Here is a 24,150-nt window from a genome sequence, read left to right as displayed (position 1 = left end):
CCCAGAGGTACTCTTTATGCACCGTTTCCTCCACCTAGGCTACCATCTTTCTGGGAAAGACTTCACAGAGAATCTATAAATATCCCTCAACGTTTGTAGCCCACTTATATATTCCCTTTCTGAAATATGGCTCTTGATCTTTAAGTTGCCATCTTTTCTAAATGTTAACTTCGTTTGACTATAATTAATAACTTCAGTTTAATTATGCCTGATGACTTATTAATGATAAATATGCATAAATTAAAATTGAATGTAGACTAGTGGTTTATTAGACATAATCCTGCTTGAGCGGCTGTTTATGTTTGGGAACAGGCACTTCAATTTATTGTTACTTTTCATAATGAGGTTGAAAGCATCACTCACAAAGCCCTACAAACATTGCTTTTATTGATACTTGAAGCCTTCTGCCAACAGGGTACTGTTGAAGAATCGATTAGAAAGAAAAGGTGTCCCTTGGGAATAACAAAGAACCTGCAGTGTGAACTACGACTTGGAATGCCCTTTTATTTCTCTTCATCTTACTATAAAGTCTTCTATAAAAATAATCATGGGTTTTGATGTCTATTTAGCTGAGACTTTAATCCTAGGTAGGTGATTTTGTGGAAATTATTTACCTCTTCTACCCTCTATTTTCATAGCTGCAAAATGGGTATCGTGACAATAATAATGATAATAATAAAAACAACAATAGTAATAATACCAACCTCATAAAGTGTTGTAATAATAAAATGAGAGAGTATATGCAAAATGCCTAGAAGTGGATCTGATATAGATTAAGGTGATAATCCCAGGAAATTTCTAGTACTTTTTAGATACATATGTAATACAAATTTTTCCACCTGCAAAGCCACGGTCTTTGCCTCTCTCTATTACTTCCCAGAAATCATTTTCTTCTTGTGTATTCAAAGGAAAGGGAGACATTGACATCACTTCCTGAGAGCTTTTACTTGGCCTTTTGCTCATCCTCTCTTGTCTGCTTCAAACCATGATGTTGGGTGCTATCAGGGGCATCCACTTCCTTTCTTGCTAATTCTCAGATTTCTGGAATAATTGTCCTACTTTGATACAAAACTGCTGCCCTCGTGCTGGCTTCAAAATACAGGTGTGTGAAGGGACTTCCCTGGCGGTCCTAGTGGACTTCCCTAGTGGTTAAGAATGCACACTTCCAATTCGGGGGGCATGGGTTCGATCCCTGGTCGGGGAACTATGATGCCACATGCCATGCAGTGCAGCCAAAAAATTAAAACAACAATACAATGTGAGAAGACTATATTGGCTACTTCATCCCAAATGTAGAGGATGCGTGCCCTTGAGTTTCCTATTACACCTGCTAAACCATGTCTGTTCTGCGTAACCAACTCTGCTATAGGTTTGGTCATAATTTGAGGCACTTTACATCATAGGGAGGGGGAAAATCCCTTTAAAACTGAATTCTGGGAGATTTGAAAGATGGCGGAAGAGTAAGACGCGGAGATCACCTTCCTCCCCACAGATACACCAGAAATACATATACACGTGGAACAACTCCTACAGAACACCCACTGAACGCTGGCAGAAGACCTCAGACCTCCCAAAAGGCAAGAAACCCCCCACGTAACTGGGTAGGGCAAAAGAAAAAAGAATAAACAGAGACAAAAGAATAGGGACGGGACCTGCACCTCTGGGAGGGAGCTGTGAAGGAGGAAAGGTGTCCACACACTAGAAGCCCCTTCGCGGCCGGAGACTGCGGGTGGCGGAGTGGGGAGCTTCAGAACCACGGAGGAGAGCGCAGCAACAGGGGTGCGGAGGGCAGAGCGGAGAGATTCCCGCACAGAGGCTCAGGGCCGACCGGCACTCACCAGGCCGAGAGGCTTGTCTGCTCACCCGCCGGGGCGGGCGGGGCTGCGAGCTGAGGCTCGGGTTTCAGTTTCGGTCGGAGCGCCGGGAGAGGACTGGGGTTGGCGGCATGAACACAGCCTGCAAGGGGTTAGTGCGCCACGGCTAGCCGGGAGGGAGTCCGGGAAAAGTCTGGTCCTGCCGAAAAGGCAAGAGACTCTTTCTTCCCTCTTCGTTGCCTGGTGCATGAGGAGAGGGGATTAAGAGCGCTGCTTAAAGGAGCTCCAGAGACGGGCGTGAGCCGCGGCTATCAGCGCAGACCCCAGAGACCGGCATGAGACGCTACGGCTGCTGCTGCCGCCACCAAGAATTCTGTGTGCGAGCACAGGTCACTATCCACACCCCCCTTCCGGGGAGCCTGTGCAGCCCGCCACTGCCAGGGTCAGCTTCTCCGGGAGAACACACGGCGCGCCTGAGGCTCGTGCAACGTCACGCCGGCCTCTGCCGCTGTAGGCCCGCCCCGCACTCCATGCCCCTCCCTACCCCCCCCGCCCCCCCCTCCCCCGCCTGAGTGAGCCAGAGCCCCCGAATCAGCAGCTCCTTTAACCGTATCCTGTCTGAGCAAAGAACAGACACCCTCAGGGGACCTACACGCAGAGGCGGGGCCAAATCCAAAGCTGAGCCCCGGGAGCTGTGAGAACAAAGAGAAAGGGAAATCTCTCCCAGCAGCCTCAGAAGCAGCGGATTAAAGCTCCACAATCAACTTGCTGTACCTGCATCTGTGGAATACCTGAATAGACAACGAATCATGCCAAATTGAGGAGGTGGACTTTGGGAGCAAAGACATATTATTTTTTCCCCTTTTTCTCTTTTTGTGAGTGTGGATGTGTATGCTTCTGTGTGAGATTTTGTCTGTATAGCTTTGCTTCCACCATTTGTCCTAGGGGTTAGTCTGTCCGTTTTTATTGTTTGTTTTTTTACTTTTTAAAACATTTTTCTTAATTATTTTTTATTTTAATGACTTTATTTCATTTTATTTTATCCTCTTTCTTTCTATTTTTCTCCCTTTTATTATGAGCCGTGTGGATGAAAGTCTCCTGGTGCTCCAGCCAGGAGTCACTGCTGTGCCTCTGAGGTGGGAGAGCCAAGTTCAGGACACTGGTCCACAAGAGAGCTCCCAGCTCCACGTAATATCAAACGGTGAAAATCTCCATCTCAACACCAGCACCCAGCTTCACTCAACGACCAGCAAGCTACAGTGCTGGACACCCTATGCCAAACAACTAGCAAGACAGGAACACAACTCCACTCTTAGCAAAGAGGCTGCCTAATTTCATACTAAGGCCACAGACACCCCAAAACACACCACCAGACGTGGACCTGCCCACCAGAAAGACAAGATCCAGCCTCATCCACCAGAACACAGGCACTAGTCCCCTCCACCAGTAAGCCTACACAACCCACTGAACCAACCTTAGCCACTGGGGACAGACACCAAACACAATGGGAACTACGAACCTGTAGCCTTCAAAAAGGAGACCCCAAACACAGTAAGATAAGCAAAATGAAAAGACAGAAAAACACACAGCAGATGAAGGACCAAGGTAAAAACCCACCAGACCTAACAAATGAAGAGGAAGTAAGCAGTCTACCTGAAAAAGAATTCAGAATAATGATAGTAAAGATGATCCAAAATCTTGGAAATAGTATAGAGAAAATGCAAGAAACACTTAACAAGGACCTAGGAGAACTAAAGAGGAAACAAGCAATGATGAACAACACAATAAATGAAATTAAAAATCCTCGAGAAGGGGTCAATAGCAGAATAAGTGAGGCAGAAGAACGGATAAGTGACCTGGAAGATAAAATAGTGGAAATAACTACTGCAGAGCAGAATAAAGAAAAAAGAATGAAAAGAACTGAGGACAGTCTCAGAGACCTCTGGGACAAGATTAAATTCACCAACATTCGAATTATAGGGGTTCCAGAAGAAGAATAGAAAAAGAAAGGGACTGAGAAAAAATTTGAAGAGATTATAGTTGAAAACTTCCCTAATATGGGTAAGGAAATAGTTAATCAAGTCCAGGAAGAACAGAGAGTCCCATACAGCATAAATCCAAGGAGAAACATGCCAAGACACATAATAATCAAAGTATCAAAAATTAAATACAAAGAAAACATATTAAAAGCAGCAAGGGAAAAATAACACACAAGTGAATCCCCATAAGGTTAACAGCTGACCTTTCAGGAGAAACTCTTCAAGCCAGAAGGGAGTGGCAGGACATATTTAAAATAATGAAGGAGAAAAACCTACAACCAAGATTAATCTACCCAGCAAGGATCTCATTCAGATTTGATGGAGAAATTAAAACCTTTACAGACAAGCAAAAGCTGAGAGAGTTCAGCACCACCAAACCAGCTTTACAACAAATGCTAAAGGAACTTCTCTAGGCAAAAAACACAAGAGAAGGAAAAGACCTACAATAACGAACCCAAAACAATTAAGAAAATAGGAATGGGAACATACATATCGATAATTACCTTAAATGTAAATGGATTAAATGCTCCCACCAAAAGACACAGACTGGCTGAATGGATACAAAAACAAGACCCGTATATATGCTGTCTACAGGAGACCCACATCAGACCTAGAGACACATACAGACTGAAAGTGAGAGGATGGAAAAAGATATTTCATGCAAATGGAAATCAAAAGAAAGCTGGAGTAGCAATTCTCATATCAGACAAAATAGACTTTAAAGTAAAGACTATTAGAAGAGACAAAGAAGGACACTACATAATGATCAAGAAATCCATCCAAGAAGAAGATATAACAATTGTAAATATTTACACACCTGACATAAGAGCACCTCAATACATAAGGCAAATACTAACAGCCATAAAAGGGGAAATCGACAGTAATAGAATCACAGTAGGGGACTTTAACACCCCACTTTCACCAATGGACAGATCATCCAAAATGAAAATTAATAAGGAGAAACAAGCTTTAAATGATACATTAAACAAGATGGACTTAATTGATATTTACAGGACAGTCCATCGAAAAACAACAGAATACACATTTTTCTCAAGTGCTCATGGAACATTCTCCAGGATAGATATCTTGGGTCACAAATGAAACCTTGGTAAATTTAAGAAAATTGAAATCGTATCAAGTATCTTTTCCGACCACAACGCTATTAGACTAGATATCAATTACAGGAAGAGATCTGTAAAAAATAAAAACACATGGAGGCTAAACAATACATTACTTAATAACCAAGAGATCACTGAAGAAATCAAAGAGGGATCAAAAAATACCTAGAAACATATGACAATGGAGACACGACGACCCAAAACATATGGGATACAGCAAAAGCAGTTCTAAGAGGGAAGTTTATAGCAATACAATCCCACCACAAGAAACAGGAAACATCTCAAATAACCTAACCTTGCTCCTACAGCAATCAGAGAAAGAAGAACGAAAAAACCCCAAAGTTAGCAGAAGGAAAGAAACCATAAAGATCAGATCAGAAATAAATGAAAAAGAAATGAAGGAAACGATAGCTAAGATCAATAAAACTAAAAGCTGGTTCTTTGAGAAGATAAACAAAATTGATAAACCATTAGCCAGACTTATCAAGAAGAAAAGGGAGAAGACTCAAATCAATAGAATTGAAATGAAAAAGGAGAAGTAACAACTGACACTGCAGAAATACAAAGGATCATAAGAGATTAATACAAGCAACTCTATGCCAATAAAATGGACAACTTGGAAGAAATGGACAAATGGTTAGAAATGCACAATCTGCTGAGACTGAACCAGGAAGAAATAGAAAATATGAACAGACCAATTAAGCACTGAAATTGAAACGGTGATTAAAAATGTTCCAACAAACAAAAGCCCAGGCCCAGATGGCTTCACAGGCGAATTCTATCAAACATTTAGAGAAGAGCTAACACCTATCCTTCTCAAACCCTTCCAAAATATAGCAGACGGAGGAACACTCCCAAACTCATTCTATGAGGCCACCTTCACCCTGATACCAAAACCAGACAAAGATGTCACAAAGAAAGAAAACTACAGGCCAATATCACTGATGAACATAGATGCAAAAATCCTCAACAAAATACTAGCAAACAGAATCCAACAGCACATAAAAAGGATCATACACCATGATCAAGTGGGGTTTGTTCCAGGAATGCAAAGATTCTTCAATATACGCAAATCAATCAACGTGATACACCATATTAACAAGCTGAAGGAGAAAAACCATATGATCATCTCAATAGATGCAGAGAAAGCTTTCGACAAAATTCAACACCCATTTATGATAAAAACCCTGCAGAAAGTAGGCATAGAGGGAACTTTCCTCAACATAATAAAGGCCATATGTAACAAACCCACAGCCAACATCATCCGCAATGGTGAAAAACTAAAAGCATTTCCACTAAGATCAGGAACAAGACAAGGTTGCCCACTCTCACCACTCTTATTCAACATAGTTTTGGAATTTTTTGCCACAGCAATCAGAGAAGAAAAGGAAATGAAAGGAATCCAAATTGGAAAAGAAGAAGTGAAGCTGTCACTCTTTGCAGATGACATACTATACATAGAGAATCCTAAAGATGCTACTAGAAAACTATGAGAGCTATGAATTTGGTAAAGTAGCAGGATAGAAAACCAATGCACAGAAATTTCTGGTATTCCTATACACTAATGATGAAAAATCTGAAAGTGACATTAAGAAAACACTCCCATTTACCATTGCAACAAAAAGAATATAATATCTAGGAATAAACCTACCTAAGGAGACAAAAGACCTGTATGCAGAAAATTATAAGACACTGATGAAAGAAATTAAAGATGACACAAATAGATGGAGAGTTATACCATGTTCTTGGATTGGAAAAATCAACATTGTGAAAATGACTCTATTACCCAAAGCAATCTACAGATTCAATGCAATCCCTATCAAACTGCCACTGGCATTTTTCACAGAACTAGAACAAAAAATTTCACAATTTGTATGGAAACACAAAAGACCCCGAATAGCCAAATCAATCTTGAGAATGAAAAATGGAGCTGGAGGAATGAGGCTTCCTGACTTCCGACTATACTACAAAGCTACAGTAATCAAGACAGTATGGTACTGGCACAAAAACAGAAAGACAGATCAATGGAACAGGATAAAAAGCCCAGAGATCAACCCACGCACATATGGTCACCTTATCTTTGATAAAGGAGGAAAAATATACAGTGGAGAAAAGACAGCCTCTTCAATAAGTGGTGCTGGGAAAACTGGACAGGTACATGTAAAAGTATGAAATTGGAACACTCCCTAACACCATACACAAAAATAAACTCAAAATGGATTAAAGACCTAAATGTAAGGCCAGACATTATCAAACTCTTAGAGGAAAACATAGGCAGAACACTCTATGACATAAATCACAGTAAGATCCTTTTTGACCCACCTCCTAGAGAAATGGAAATAAAAACAAAACTAAACAAATGGGACCTAATGAAACGTCAAAGCTTTTGCACAGCAAAGGAAACCATAAACAAGAGCAAAAGACAACCCTCAGCATGGGAGAAAATATTTGCAAATGAAGCAACTGACAAAGGATTAATGTCCAAAATTTACAAGCATCTCAATAACCAAAACAACAAACAACCCAATCCAAAAATGGACAGAAGACCTAAATAGACGTTTCTCCAAAGAAGATATACAGATTGCCAAGAAAGACAAGAAAGAATGCTCAACATCATTAATCATTAGAGAAATGCAAATCAAAACTACAATGTGATATCATCTCACACCAGTCAGAATGACCATCATCAAAAAATCTAGAAACAGGGGCTTCCCTGGTGGCGCAGTGGTTGAGAGCCTGCCTGCTGATGCAGGGGACACAGGTTCGTGCCCTGGTCCGGGAAGACCCCATATGCCACGGAGCAGCTAGGCCCGTGAGCCATGGCCGCTGAGCCTGCGCCTCCGGAGCCTGTGCTCCGCAACAGGAGAGGCCACAACAGTCAGAGGCCCGCGTTCCGCAAAAAAAAAAAGAAATTCTAGAAACAATAAATGCTGGAGAGGGTGTGGAGAAATGGGAACCCTCTTGCACTGTTGGTGAGAATGTAAATTGATACAGCCACTATGGAGAACAGTATGGAGGTTCCTTAAGAAACTACACATAGACCTGCCATGCGACCCAGCAATCCCACTACTGGGCGTATACACTGAGAAAACAATAATTCAAAAAGAGTCATGTACCACAATGTTCATTGCAGCTCTGTTTACAATAGCCAGGACATGGAAGCATACTAAGTGTTCATCGACAGATGAATGGATAAAGAATATGTGATACATATATACAATGGAATATTACTCAGCCATAAAAAGAAACGAAATTGAGTTATTTGTAGTGATGTGGATGGACCTAGAGTCTGTCATACAGAGTGAAATTAGTCGGAAAGAGAAAAACAAATACCGTATGCTAACACATATATATGGAATCTAAGAAAAAAAATGGTAATGAAGAACCTAGGGGTAAGATGGGAATAAAGACACAGACCTACTAGAGAATGGACTTGAGGATATGGAGCGGGGGAAGGGTAAGCTGTGACAAAGTGAGAGAGTGGCATGGGCATATATACACTACCAAACGTAAAATAGATTGCTAGTGGGAAGCAGCTGCATAGCACAGGGAGATCAGTTCGGTGCTTTGTGACCATCTAGAGGGGTGGGATAGGGAGGGTGGGAGAGAGGGAGATGCAAGAGGGAAGAGTTATGGGAACATATGTATATGTATGACTGATTCAGTTTGTTATAAAGCAGAAACTAACATAGCATTGTAAAGCAATTATACTCCAATAAAGATGTTAAAAACAAACAAACAACCAAAAAACTGAATGCTGAATGTGACCATTCCAATGTTGAAGGCAAAAGAAACACACATGTTCACTTAGAAACTCTTAACAGGTGTCTCCCAGATCCTGGTGGCGTTTCCCTTCATCAGGATCCTCCCTTGGTTCTCTCTCTCTTCAAAGACATATAAATATTTCTTAATTTCTGTACAGTGCCAGTTAGTTTTCTCTTTAAAAAACCTGAACTCAATTCTAAAAGTTTGTTTTGCACATAGAACCCACCCTTCTCAGCCTTCACCTGAACATCTACAGGGCATGATAATCAATGCAGCTCTTTTTCCCAAACTGCAAATTATTTGATCTGGGATTACACCATAAAGTAGAATACCTCTATGTGTGAGTGTTCACTGTGTGTGGTGTGTGTGTGTGCACGCTTGTGCATGCCCTATGAAGGGAGAGGCATTGATCCATGCTCTCTCTCAATGTGGCGTAAAGTGAACCCTTTAATTTTTCCTATTGTCTTCGATCTTTATTTCCGGTCTCCTAAGATAACACTTGGACAAAACACACACATACACACATATTCATGTGTGCATCCTAAAGGTAAACGATAATTATCAGAGTAAGTACAGTGTAATTGGAATGAATTGACAGTGGTGGAAGAGACTTTTTCTTTTTCCTAAAGGCACAATTATTTATCTGGATTGTCCCCACCCAAATGGAGATAGATTGTATTAATATATTATTATACAGAACTGTTTTAATTACACTTTTTTTTCTTCTTAAGCTTCTTTTCCCATACTCCTCACTGAGCTTTAACTACATTATAAAGGGGCCACTTATACCATTCCTCTCTGTCAAATAGTAGCAACTTTCCTTTGATTTTATAAGCATGTCCTGGTAGGAAATAAGTGGCCCACTCATATGGGGTAACTGGGGAAAATTCAATGAAGGAACTGTTTACAAAGGAGTGGACAGGGTTAATGTAAACTGACAGTACCTGGCTAGGGAAAGTTGGGAGCCTGAAAGTTGATATGGGTAGGAGCAGTTAGAAGAACTCAGAGAAAGTAGCTGCAGGAGAGCACCACTCCGTAGGAACTGTGGCTTTGTGAGTTGATTCAGAGGATGAAATCTGGAGGAATAAATACCCTGATCCCTCTCTCTCTCCCTCCCTCCCTCCCTCCCTCCCTCCCTCTCTCTCTCTCTCTCTCTCTCTCTCTCTCTCTCTCTCTCTCTCTCTCCCCTTTTCCCTCCTTTTATCAACATTTTTTTCCTTCCACTGTGTGCCCTAAATCACTTAGGGCCAAAGCCAACCAGAAGCCAATGCACAAGGTGGCCACTAATACATACCTTCTATAGTCAGATCTCTCGGTACAAAGCAGGTTAAAGAAGAGCCACAAAAATGGAGTAGATGGAAAAGACCCCATGCATCTCCTTAACTCAGTTCAGGATCATGAAATATACAAGTGTGTTGGTCTCCCCTTTTCATAATCTCTTAAAGTGGTAGAAATGAATTTTAAAAGCTCCAGTTTCTTGTCAAAAACAGAAGGAGAGGACCACCAGTGGGTGAGAGATCTAAACTCATTTATGAAAGGTTCAGTGGACAGAGTGAAGAGCAGAGAAACTGGCGATGCAGCACAGGAAGCCAGGACCTAACTTAGCAGGAAGTGGGTGGCAATAGACGAGGAATCTCGTCTACCCAGGAAGACTCTTTAGAACCCTGGTGGCTGAGCTGATGGAGGACGGGAATGAGGATGGGATGGAAAAAAATACAGGTTATTTAAAGCCTTTAAATAACTGGAGAGGCATAAAAATAGTGACACAATTATAAAAAATCGAAAGATGGTGCAGAGTAAATACTCATCAGTTATAGCAGAAAATCAATAGATGATGTCTAAAGTTAACAAAATGAGAAGCGATGACATGAACATATTATTTATAGATTTGGAGGTAACCACAGAAGAACTAAGTACAGAAAGAGTTCAGAGTGTTCTGGGAGGAGGAGGACAGAGAAAGGGTTTTAGGTCAGTTGCTTCTCACTATACTTATATAGTAAGTCTTTTTGTGCTACAATTTTTTAGAAACCATGTGAATATATAATATTAATGAAAGCTCCTTTTCTGTCCTTTTGTTTTGCTCTGCTTAGTGTACTGGCTTTCTAGAAATTTTCTTCTTTATATGGTTATGTCCATTTTCTGTCTTTTTTTCTTTTTTTGGTATAAGTCTCCTAGGTTCGTTTTTTTTTTTAAATTAATTTATTTTTGTTTATTTTTGGCTGCATTGGGTCTTTGTTGCTGCGTGCGGGCTTTCTCTATCTGTGGCAAGCAGGGGCTACTCTTCGTTGTGGTGCGCGGGCTTCTCATTGCGGTGGCTTCTCTTGTTGTGGAGCACAGGCTCTAGGCACACAGGCTTCAGTAGTTGGTGGCTCGTGGGTTTAGTTGCTGCTTGGCATGTGGGATCTCCCCAGACCAGGGATCGAACCTGTGTCCCCTAGGTGGATTCTTAACCACTGTGCCACCAGGGAAGTCCCCATTATCTGTCTTAAACCTAAAAATTTTTTCAGTTTTCTCCTATGCTTCCCCTTCTCTCCATGCTTTATAATCCTCTCTGTGCTTCTCCCCAAGCCCCTAGAAGCACTGGCCCACAAGGCCTACACACACACACACACACACACACACACACACACACACATCTTCCTCCTGAATGCAATTATGTGTCTTTCTCTGTAAAGTCCATGCACCCTTATATCTTAGTGCCTATTCTCAAACTGTTCCCTTGACCTGAAATGGCTTCAGGCTTTAAAATTGTTTTTTCTTTTTTTAATTGAAATATGGTTGTGTTAATTTCTGCTATACAGCAACATGATTCAGTTGTACATATATACACATTCTTTTTTTTAATATGTTCTTTTCCATTATGATTTATCACAGAATATTGAATATAGTTCCCTATGCTATACAGTAGGACCTTGTTTATCCATTCTATATATAAGAGCTTACATCTGCTAATCCCAAACTCCCAATCCTTCCCTCCCCCCAGTCCCCCCTTAGTAACCACAAGTCTGTTCTCTATGTCTGTGAGTCCGTTTCTGTTTCATAAAAGTTCATTTGTGTCATATTTTATATTCCACATAAAGTGATATCATGCGGTATTTGTCCTTCTCTTTCTGAAAACAAAATTTTTTTCTACTTAGCCCTCAAGTGCCAGGATAAAATCTGCCCTCCCCAAGGAGCTGCCTTAGATTTCCAGAGTTAAAAATGATTACGTTTCCTTCTATACTCTCCTGACCGTGTCCACTGTCTGAAGCTTTTTACTCTACAACGTCTCATAAGTAGTTGCGTATCTATCTGCCCCCCTCTTCTTTCTGTTTAACTGTAAGTTCAAGAATTTGTATCTGCGTATCAAGTGCAATATCTCACACACGGTAATTGAAGTAGCTGCTAAACAGCATCATTGATTTTGATAGTTGCTGTTGACTAGAAGGCATCTACAGATTATGAAATGAATGCCCTCCCCTGTTAAAGTGAACATCAGCTGTCTTTTTATTGAGGCGCCTGTTACCACTTCTGCAGCTCAGCAGAATCACCAGCAAGACATATGTCTATGTTTCATTTGGTTATAATTTTAGTGCCTCTTCTCTAAATTCCAGTTATACCCATATTATCTCAGGTTATGAGGAATAAGAAATCAAATAAACTAATACCTATAAATAAATATGCTACTAATGTATTAATTTTAATAAGAGTATTTGCAGAGTAAAAAGTAGCCTAAAGAAGGAAGTGTCCCTCCTGAGGGAGTGAATCGCTAATAGTAAAATATTAGCCCCCTGAGCTGTTGTTTTGAGATTAAAGAGCATTTCTGAAGTTTCTCAGATTATGCCATAGAACTTTTATGCCAAACGTAATATAGATTCTGATTAATTTAAAATATATTAAGACAGTGGGAAACAGTCTTCGCATATTAGAACATATAGATTTGAAATTACAATTATTAAGTGTGACGTGTCTTCCTCATAGAAGTAAGATTGTGTATTAATCCCTGGTCTTTGCTTGTTATTCTCGTTTCCCAAGTAGTCTTTCCACAGGTTCTTATTTCTTCTCTTTCTTTTTGTCTTTTATCAGTTGCTCCCTAACCCTGGACTATTTTCTGCATCCACATAGAAGGGCACTATAATTTTATTTTTTCTTTACTTCAGGAAATGCCACAATAAAACAGTCTCGATACAGGATTATCATCCAAGAAGCAGCCAACGGAGGCCAAGAATGCCCAGATACCTTATTTGAAGAGCGAGAGTGTGAAGATGTGTCATTGTGCCCCATATATCGGTAATTAATTACCTTTTAAAATAATCATTAGACCTTAGAATAAGTCATGACCTATTTCCTTTCATATAATATATGATTATTATATGAAACACATGTAGTGAGAAATACAAAGAGGTAATAGCATTGTTTATCTTCAGATATCTCACTGTTTTTCCCCTCTTATCTGGAATAGATTTTGAAAGTAAAGAATATCAAAGTCTAATTAACAGGAAGAAAAAAAGAAACAATCATGTTTTGATTGTAAGTGAGCTGCTGGAGCTCCGCCACCCAGGCAATCAATTTTCAGGATCAGGATCCAGAGAGATTCAGAAGGAGGTCCTTGCAAACACACACACACAACTTACCTCATTCTATTGTTCTCATCCTAAAGCCTTTAATCAAGAACTAAGAACAAATGTGTACTTCTATAATAATTGTGTATTGTAGTTCAAAAATGGTTCTGGTTCGCAATTTTTGTCATATACACATTTTAAGAAATCTTAGAAAAAAGTTTAACCTATGGAGAAATTTTTGTTTTTAGAAAAGAAAATGAGTACCTTTTCAACTTTATATGTTACCTATATGTGCCCCTTGGCAAGTTGGTGATTACTGTTTATAAAAACAACACCTGAGGTTTGTGTGTTTAGTCATAAACTTCCATTCTTTTAACATTGGATTGAAACACTTCTTTAAAGGACTTCTGGATTAAATTCAATCACTGTTGAGTTTTACTTATTTGTGAAAACAAGACCATGGTCTTAAAAATTGTGCTGTTATCAGCACACTTAAAAATGCCTTTAGCGGGCTTCCCTGGTGGCGCAGTGGTTGAGAGTCCGCCTGCCGATGCAGGGGACACGGATTCGTGCCCCGGTCCGGGAGGATCCCACATGCCGCGGAGCGGCTGGGCCCGTGAGCCATGGCCGCTGAGCCTGTGCGTCCGGAACCTGTGCTCTGCAATGGGTTAGGCCACAACAGTGAGAGGCCCGGGTACCGCAAAACAAAAAAAAAAACAAAAAAAAAAACACTGGAACAAGCCCAGACTACCAGTTTTTGCTCATCATCCACAGGGCCATTGTGGGAACACTGTCAATATCCTTCCTTTTGTGCCACATATAAATATGGAGACTTCTGAGCTCAGCAAGAAAAGCTCTCAGGGAAGGTAGCCAATTGAAAAAATTAGCCAAATCAAATATTTTTAGACATTTTATGAGCCCAGTGCTATTATAATCAGAGAAAATCCTGGAAACTGTTAGTGGGCTCTCCTTCCTATTGTCCACTCTCTTTACTCTCGTGTTGCACTTCAATTTAGTCACTCATGTTTGAACTAGTTTCCATCAGTGACCTCCTGCCATTTTCCCCAGAAATCAGTTCCACTGTACATGGATGGGATGATTGTATCATGTCTCCTGATGCGTTAACATGTGTCCAAGTTGCCAGTGTGAGTCTATGCCCTTTAGTCAAACATCCTTGAATTTTGAGCAATATGTTTCCAATTTAGATTTTGCTTTCCCCTCATTGGTTTCTTAGGGAGGCAAGTTAATGTAGACCTTTATCATTTTCTTCTGATTCTTCTTTTTCTAATTCCATTAAGGTGAGACATTCTCACGTTTACCAAATTAAAACAGAATCAAAATGCCTATAGAAATTTTTCTGTAAGTTTGAGCATTTCCCACCATGTTAATTTAGTAAGTGTCGGAGAGGGGAAATTTCCTCCTCTACGTTTCTTGAGTTCTTGTGGCTGGCCTAATAATACAATTGACATGAGACAGATTAGCAGGAGAAAATGAAACAAATTTTAATTCATATGCATGGAGGTCCCATAGAAATTGTACCTTAGAAGTGGCCAAAACAGGCAACTTTTATACTTTTTAGACAGAGCAACGATAAATCTGTGAAGAATTGACAGGACGAAGAAACGTAGGGTTTGGGTGCTCAATCTTGACATGAAAGAGTTTGGGCTTGGGGTAGTAAGTTTAAATGGTAACAGGTTTGTTTATATAGCCCGGAATTCCCTATCTCTGGTGATAAGGGTGTCCTTCCACCTCCAGATGTAGGGAGGGCACCTTTCACAGGAGAGATCTATTTCCTGCTTTCAGGGAGACAGAAGGGAGGGTCAGAGTGTCCTTCTTACATTAACCATTTTTAAAGTAACTTTAATTCAAAATAATCAATATGCAATTGAGGCACATTTTGGAGTGGCCAGCAGTATAAGCAAAAGGGAAGACAGCATGGGCGATGTGCCCCTGTATAGAATTGGCAGTGGGGTGTCCGCAGGAGTTTGTGGCTTAGCATTGAGGGCTTTAGGATTGACAGCTGGCCTGCCCTGACGAGTGCGATCTCAGACATGTCACTTAACATCTCTGAGCCCAGGCTTATCCTTCTAAAACTAAGAGTCTAGCAAGAGAGTCCTGGACATGTCTTCCTTTTATTTAGCATGCTAAGCTAGATTGAATCCCTTGATCTCACATTAGAAAGTCTTTTGTGAACTTGAGGGATCTGAGTGAATGACATGTCCTAGTTGAAAAGCTAAATTAAACCCCCTACCATTTCAGTTTCTGTGTTTTGGAACTATGCTTAATGCGTCTATGCATCTACAAAGTAAATTTCTACTACTTAAAAGTAATAGGTGATTTCTTTAAATGTGACAGGTTTTTCTATTTACCTGTTTCCTGATTTCTCCCTAGCTCTTCAGTTATTCTCATTATGGAGGCCACTTGAATGAGTTCAATAATATGTACTTTTTACTTTTATATTTTAATGTACTTTGCTTGATTCTGAAAGATGGTCTGTTATCTCTCCCTTAACACCACCACTGCCTCACTTACCTCCAATTGTTCAAGACACCTGAGACTCACCTAGTCTAGATGGGGGAGAGGTGGTGGTGAGTGCAGAGATTAAAGCCGGGCTATGTTAAGTGATCTCCACACGCTATATGAATCTATATTCACATGACTAAGAGAATCCTTTGAAGTGACTTTTCCTGAGCAGAGAAAGTCTGCTCCATGTTCTGATATACATTATTTTTTCTTTTGCTGAGACTTCTTTTTTATTGCGGTAAAATCATATAACATAAAACTTACCATCTGAAACTTTTTTTTTTGCTAAATTCACTTTTTTTTAAATTGAAGTATAGTTGATTTACAATGTTTTGCCAATCCATAATGGAAAAGAATATTAAAAAACAGAATGTGTACATGTGTAAAACTGAGTCACTTTGCTGTAGAGCAGAGATTGCCATCTTAAACATTTTTAAGTATACAAGGTAGTAGCGTTAATTACATGCACGTTGATGTGCAACAGATCTCTGAATTGTTTCATCTTGCAAGACTGGTCAGTAATATTTTTACTTCATGTTTCTGTTTCATTTTTTGAAGTAGCATCTGTTTTCAGAGGTATTGGCCCATGTGAAAAAGGGTAAAAATATACCCGGTGAAAGAGGAGACTCTATGGTTACATTTAGAGTTTGGGTTTTTTGGACTATTCTGAAGACACAGGTTTAGGGACTTAAATCATAGTCTGTCCTGTGGGTCATAAAAGTAGAGTTTTGTTCACCTTAAAAGAAAGCCAGAAGGTTTCCTTAGATCCTGTTTCCTCTGTGGAGAAGAAATATTGGTAATTCTTCAGAGACAGATCCATTCCTCTTCCCTGAGAGGAACGATCACATAAGGTAAGTCCCCATGGCCCCCCACCTCCCTTTTACTCTATAACCTACTGAGACATTTGAGCTACGCCAAAGTCCTAGGAAACACCTTGTGAAAAATTTGAAGCAGAAGATCAAGTGTGAAAGCTTGCACCCAAAATTTTCAGGTGTTCAAACCTTGATTCTCTAATGCTCCAATGGGACATAGCGATTTTCTCTCTTTTATTTTCTTTTACTGTTTTTCTTTAAACAATTTTTAGTTTGTAAAGAGCTAAGCCTTCTAGATTTGTTCTATGCTTCTAATGCTATTTATGGCCACTTTGTGTGCAAAACGTCCACATTTTAAAAAGTGGAATTATTGCATTAACCATGGATCTGGGGCAGAGGGACTGTTACCATCCCTAGTGTGTGCCAGAGCTCCCTTTTATGACATTGGTTTCAAATCCATTTTTATTGAATTACTACCTTTATGTTTCTGGATTTCAAATTCACCTGTTTCAGATATTTCTTTTGTATGTTTGTCATGGTGAAATTTCTAGTCTGCTATTCTTTGTCATCACAGGTGGAGGCCACAGAAATGGAGCCCCTGTATCTTAGTGCCAGAGTCTGTCAGGCAGGGAATAATGGGCACCAGTGAAGCCTGCGGAAAGGGGGTGCAAACAAGAGGTAAGGGAACTTTAAAACAGTTTTTCTATTCAAATGTAATTCAAAATTATGTTGCTCTTATAAACCGTTGCCTATTTTTATATTTGAATAAGTTGTGATCTTATTGGCTTGGATTATTTATATTTATTACTGTTTGAGTTTAAGTTTGGCATTAGTTAATGGTGATATTTTAACCATAACTAGCTAGTGCACCTAAGGACTAATGCAATGTAAGCAAATATCTGTTCTCAGCCATTAGCATACGCCAGTGCTGGTGGTCCAAGTGCATGTTGGATATTAGTCAGGGAATGAAGGATGTGTCAAGATTGGACCCAATAGTACATATTGTACTTTTTAGCTGCTCATTAAATATTTGTTGAATGAACTAACTAATCATAATAATCATGACTTAAACCTGGTTGTTATACACATACTTAGAGTATGTTTTATATGTAATATACATAGAAAGGAACCATTAAAATTTCTGGAAGATGCTGTGCATAGGCTTCTGGATCTGAGTAAAAGTGCCGTTTATCATCAATGTCTAGAAGGTGTGGCATTTTGAAATCTCTGAAAACCACTCAGAAACTCATCAGATTGCTCACTGTTTTGTTTCATTCATAATCTAGATGCCAATGATTTGAGGTTTGATAAAAAGTGCTTTATTCTTTTTTTTTTTCATTTTATTTATTCTTTTTTTTAATTAGTAGAAGTTTATTGTGCACACACCAAAAAGACAGTTTGCAACCAGGGAGCACTCAGACCAAAGTGCAGAATGAGAAGAAGTGCTTTATTCTTAAAAATCTGACCAGTCTGTTACTAAAGGGATGTATGTAGCAAAATCAGACCTTGTAGGACCAACTGCATATCGCTGGTCTCATACTTCAACTAAAAGGCATATTGAGAATTGTTTTTCTTCCTGTTGGATAGGTTATTGTATTAATCAGGATCAGTCATCCCAGCGAGCACAGTAACTCCCTTCTTTGTTGATTCACAGGCATAAGAAGCCCAGTGTGGGCGGGTGGCAGTTTTAACTTCTAGTTCAATGGAATCATTGCTGTGTTTTTAGTGGAAGCATTCCTCCCTTTGGAAATAAGGGCTTATAGGGTAGCAGAGCATAAGACTGCAGAGGAAAAGAAAGCAAACATTTTACTAGTGGATCACTATGGGTAATAAGAAGTTGTGCCATTCTCATTCCCACCCTTGACCCCTGGGCCTGTGAATCCTGGCTATGGGAGGGAAAACACCATATATTGGATGCTTCTGGAAAACTTTTTCCCAACCCTGCTAGGTATTGCCACCTAATTGGTACTCTAAATGAGTCTTCAGAAGACCTTTTCACCATCTTATCAAGCCAGCTGCTTCAGGATGGTGGGGAACATGGTAAGACCATGAATTCAATGAGCATGGGTCCATTGCCACATGTCACTTGCTGTGAACTGAGTTCCTTTATCAGAAGCCGTGTTGTGTGGAATACCATGACTATGGACAAGGCATTATGTAAGTCTATGAATGGTAGGTAATTTTGCTAGAAGCATCGTGTGCAGGAAAGGCAAATCCTTATCCTATTTGAGTAAGTACCTATTCTGGTAAGAACAGAACACTGCACCTTCATGATGGAAGTAGTCCAATGTAATCAACCTGCCACCGTCTAGCTGGCTGATCACCACGGGGAATGACGCCATACTGGGGACTCAGCATTGGCCCCTGCTGCTGGCAGACTGGGCACTCAGATGTGGTTGCAGCCAGGTCGCGCTGGGTAAATGGAAGTCCACGGTGCTGAGCCCATGCATAACCTTCCTTCCTACCACCATGGCCACTTTGTGCATGAGCTCATTGGACAGTGCCAGGGGTAGCTGAGGACAGAGGCTGACTGGTATCCACAGAATGGGTCATCCTATCCACTGGATTATTAAAATCCTCCTCAATCCAGGTCACATTTTAGGGAGCATTCACGTGGGACCCAAATATGTTCACATTTTTGGCCATTCAGAAAAGTCTTTCCACGTACCACTTCCCTAAATTTCCTTGTCACCAGTTTTCCAGTCATGTTCCTTCTAAGTCCTTGACCATCCAGCAAAATCATTGGTCGCAGCCTGTGGATCTGTACATGATCCCACATCTGGCCATTTCTCCTTCTTAACAAAGTGAACAACCAGGTTTACTGCTTGAAGTTCTATTCACTGGGAAGGCTTCCCTTCCCCTCTGTATTTCAGGGATATCTCAGAAAAGGGCTATAGTGTTGCAGCTGCCCATTTAGGGGTTGTGCCCACATATCATGCAGAACCATCTGTAAACCAGCCCCAAGTCTTCTTTGCCTCTGTCAGCTGATTGTGGGAGACTCCCTAAGAGGACATATGTGCAGGCTGGGAGAGAGAAGGTAGCTTAGCAGGAGTGGGGACCATGGGCAGTTGGGCTACTTCTTCATGTAACTTATTATGCCTTCAGGGCCTACTTGGGTTCAGTCACACATATACCACTTCCATTTGATGATGGAGTGCTGCCGTGTATGCCCTACCTTGTGGCTTGAAGGGTCAGATAATATCGAGTTTGCATGGTAACTCTGGTGGCCCATGGTTAAGCATTCAGCCTCTACTAAGGCTGTAGCTGTCCCTCAAATGGAGTAAAGCTACCTGCAGAGGATGGCAGGGCTTTGCTCCACAGTCCTAAGGACCTAAACTGCAATTGACCTATAGGAACCTGCCAGTCAGCATCCCTGTCTGCCACTGACACTTCAAGCACCATTGAATCTGCTGGATTCTGTGCCCCAAGTGGCAGAGCAGTCTGGAGCTGTTACAGAGCCTTTTCTTTTCTGGATCCCACTCAAAACTAGCAGCATTTCAGATCCCCTGGCAAATGGGCTAGAGTGAATACACACCCAAATGAGGACTATGTTGCCTGGAATCCGAAGAAGTACGATAGATGTTGTGTCTTTATTTTGGTTGTAGGAGGGGCCAGATGTAACAACCTGTCTTCTCCGTAGAAGCGATATCTCAACATGCCTCACACCACTGGACCTTTAGACATGTCACTGGGGTCGAAGGCTACTGAATTTTCTCAAGTTTTTTATTTCCCGCTCTCTGACATGAAGATGTCTTACCAATGAGTCCAGGGTAGTTGTTTCTTCTTGCTCACTAGGTCCCATCAAGATAGTCACCAGCGTAAAGGCCAATGTGATATGTTGTTGAAGGAAAAGTGATCAGATCCCTGCAAACTAATATATGAAATAGGGCTAGAAGTTGATAGGCCCTCGAGGAAGGACAGTGAGAGTATATTGCTGGCCTTGCCAGGTTAGAGCAGACTGCTTCTGCCGTCTTTATTTTCTCCAAGTACATTAATATTTGGGGTCAGGGTTCCAGCATATGAATTTTGGGGGTTAGAATTCAGTCCATAATAGTTATGCCTTGGAAATGATGTCCCTGTGGGAACATTTGCAAATGTGAATTTGATTTGCAAGGTAGTTGATTCAGGGCTGCTAGGAGGCTATACAGTGATTCTGTAATTTACAAGAAGGGACCACTTCCTGAAAACGTTTTACTTCCATATGTCAGAAAATTATAATAATATAATCTTGTTATTACAAGACTTGTGCTTGCTTTCTGCTGCAGAGTTGCTATAAAATATCTAGATCAGCAAAATCTACATAAATAGTCTTTTAAAAATGGTACCTTTGTGCAGGGCACAACTTAACTCTATATGTTGACCTGGACTCTGATGCTCTGTGATACTAGAGTATCATTACGGTTTGTTTTCACTGCAAAGCCATTTAGTACCTTCTGCAGAGACATTGCTCCTCAACTGTGTGGAATCTTATCCTATAACAGTAACTTATTCTATCTGTCTTAGAAGTATTTTAAATGGATTCCGGCTGGAGGCCAGATCATCCTTTAAAGTAGGCAAAGTAGATACCTGAGTTTTCCCCAAGTTAGACTCCACCATTAGAGAATTCCTTGTGTTTACTTGTTGGGAAATTTACACTTTTAAAGCAGTAAGATGGGTCTCCAATTTTAAGACAGTGGAGCCAAGATATTTCTACTCCCATCTTTTCTCTAAAATTACTTCAAAACCAGCACGGAAAACATGAAAGAGTAACAAAAAAGTAACCTTCAATGAGATCCCCTTTATAAAATTGTTCCTAAAAACAAGGAGCGCAATAAGCTCACCTTCAAGTAAATTAGGGCCATCTGTAACCTCAACCATACTGTATGATGTAGAAAGTGGATGGAGATATAGGGAAAGTACTTTGCAGAGCAGGATTATACCTAAGTGTTGGCGCAGTTGAAGGTGTAGAGGCTGAAGAGAAACAAGATGATTTGGCCTGGACAACTCTGGAAAGGCACCACCTCTGCAAAAGGAAGTGGGCAAGGCTGTGTGTGTGTGCGGGCTGTGTGTGTGTGCGGGCTGTGTGTGTGTGCGCGTGTGAGCGCGCGCGTGTATAGGGGATGGGAGAAAAATCAGGAGCTTTTGAGAGTCTGACTAAAGAGCAGTGAACACTCTCCACACCCAGCCCTTCACCTTGCAGAGTCAGGCTCCGACCTATTGCTATTTTTGTGGGAGCCTGGAGGTTTATTCTCTGTGGATGTTAGAACCAGAGAGGTCGTGGACTTAGGACAACAGGCAGAGGAGAGTGGAGGCAAGGGGCTATACTGAAGTCAGGAGGGTCAAAGGAAAGTCTGAAGAAGGAATTAGGAGACCCTCAGTCCCTTCCTCCCCCTGCTTGGGCATTCTGGTCAGGCAGCTTTTACACCCTTCAGTCCCATGGAAGCCCGAGCAAGCTGGAAACACTTTCCATTTAAATTTCTATTTCAGGATTTTTTTTTTTTTGCGGTACGCGGGCCTCTCACTGTTGTGGCCTCTCCCATTGAGGAGCCCGGGCTCCGGACGCGCAGGCTCAGCAGCCATGGTTCACGGGCCCAGCTGCTCCGCGGCATGTGGGATCCTCCTGGACCGGGGCACGAACCCGTGTCCCCTGCATTGGCAGGCGGACTCTCAACCACTGTGCCACCAGGGAAGCCCCAGGATTTTTTAAATCACAGAGGGAGGCATGAATTCAGGCCAGTTTGGGATTATAAATTCTCACAAGAGATTTTGGTCCTCTCACTACCCAATGTTAAATTGTAGACATGTAAGTGGTCTTGCCAAGACATGTTACTTGGCCTGTCTATTTCCAATCTACCCTTATGCTAAGGACCAGCCTTTGTGGTCATCACTTCTAGTATGGGGTATTTTATGAGGTTCTCCATAACAGTTCTTGAAGTCATGAAAGTGGAAACTTGGTTCTCCAAAATTTAATAGAAACCCTGAGGATAAAGGTTGTCTCTCTTGCTTACCTTGCATCCCAAGTTCTTACTTCGTTTTGTGCTTTATGGGTTCCTTTCCTGTGGGCCAGCCCAGCAATCCATTTAGAAGATATATATTTGATCCAGTTTTTTTTTTCCTTTTTCATTAGAAAGGTCTTTTATAATTTCTAAGCCATTAAACTGCCCCAGACAGAAGTGCTCCTTGTTTTATCTCATTGTGTTTATATTGCTGACCTGGTTAATTGACTTACAGTAAGAATACATTTATATAATACTTTAATACTTTTGTAATCAAAAAAGAAGAAAAAGAAAAGAACATGGAAGGGCAGGTAGAATTACAGCTGTCACTAAGCATTTATACCATCTTCAAGGAAATGGGAATTTGGGTTCCATCGTCCTAACTGTACCATCCTTCAGGGAGAGCTGGGTATTCTGTCTGCACAGCTTCTTGTACTTTATCTGAATTAAGAAGGGATGATAGCTCAGCTTCTATGGCAAATGAAAATATAAGAGGAAGAAACTTAAATATTGCAACATACTTTGATGTAGCTGCCCTTCATAGGGTAGACTATCAGTACTGAAACAAGACAAAGTGAGGATGCCGGGGGAGTGAATTTGTCTGTGGATATGATCTAATTCTTGTTTTGCTACTCAACAGTGGCTACTTTAAAACTGACTTAATGGACTTGCCAGTAATTTTCTTTAGGGTAGTGCTTTCCTCTCATTCAAAAGTCTATGCGTATACTCTATCCTAGCGGAGAGACTTGACATCTATGACACTGTAATGGATACAGAGTAGGTGCCGGAGATCAAAATTGTGCTGCCTGAGATATCCTTGACTTCCAGGAAGTACCTGCATTCTTTTTTTGGTTTGTTCTCACTGAACAATGTTTATGTGGACCAAAGGAGGAAGATCTCAAATCTTCTGTCAAATCTTTTCGTTCTTCCTTAAATTGGTTTTTGTTACTGTGAGAGGCACAGGCTTCTTCCACAATAGTTTTGATGGAATCTGTGTGTTTCTTTTCATTCAAAGGATCGCTTTATCTTTTAAGTTGAGTTATAATTAACATACAGTATTGTATGTCTCAGGTGTACAACATAGTGATCTGATATTTTTATTCACTATGAAATGATCACAGCAATAAGACCAGTTACCATCCATCACCATACAAAGTTGTTACAATATTATTGACTATATTCCCTATGTGTACATTACATCCCCATGACTTATTTACGTTATTGGTGGCAGTCTGTACCTCTTAATCAAGAGATCTCTTTAAAAGGTGCTCTTCCAGAAAAAAAAAAAATTGGGCAAAGTCATCCACTTTCAGAATAAGTTCTGGATTACTTTTATTTTTAAAAGGCAGGGAGTTAAAAATAGGAAGAAGTTAAGTTTACAAGTATCTTTGCATTTTTTTTTTTTTTCGGTACGCGGGCCTCTCGCCGTTGTGGCCTCTCCCGCTGCGGAGCAACAGGCTCCGGACGCACAGGCCCAGCATCCATGGCCCACGGGCCCAGCCACTCCGCGGCATGTGGGATCTTCCCGGACCGGGGCACGAACCCGTATCCCCTGCGTTGGCA

At 40.8% G+C, this 24,150-nt stretch overlaps 1 protein-coding gene across 1 annotated transcript in view; it reads left to right on the top strand.

Annotated features, from left to right (window-relative positions):
- Positions 1-24,150, top strand: part of THSD7B (thrombospondin type 1 domain containing 7B) — a gene marked incomplete at both ends in the record, with an annotated part of 764,094 nt that overhangs the window by 386,485 nt on the left and 353,459 nt on the right. Inside the window, 2 exons of the mRNA XM_082658783.1 lie at positions 12,876-13,005; positions 17,187-17,290. Coding sequence (XP_082514909.1) covers positions 12,876-13,005; positions 17,187-17,290 — 234 coding nt within the window. The remainder of the gene's footprint in view (positions 1-12,875; positions 13,006-17,186; positions 17,291-24,150) is intronic.

This window comes from Grampus griseus, assembly GCF_964374135.1.
Source record: "Grampus griseus genome assembly, chromosome: 7".
NCBI lineage: Eukaryota > Metazoa > Chordata > Mammalia > Artiodactyla > Delphinidae > Grampus > Grampus griseus.
The sequence above is the reverse complement of the archived record's forward strand: the minus strand, read 5'-3'. Positions and strand labels throughout refer to the sequence as shown.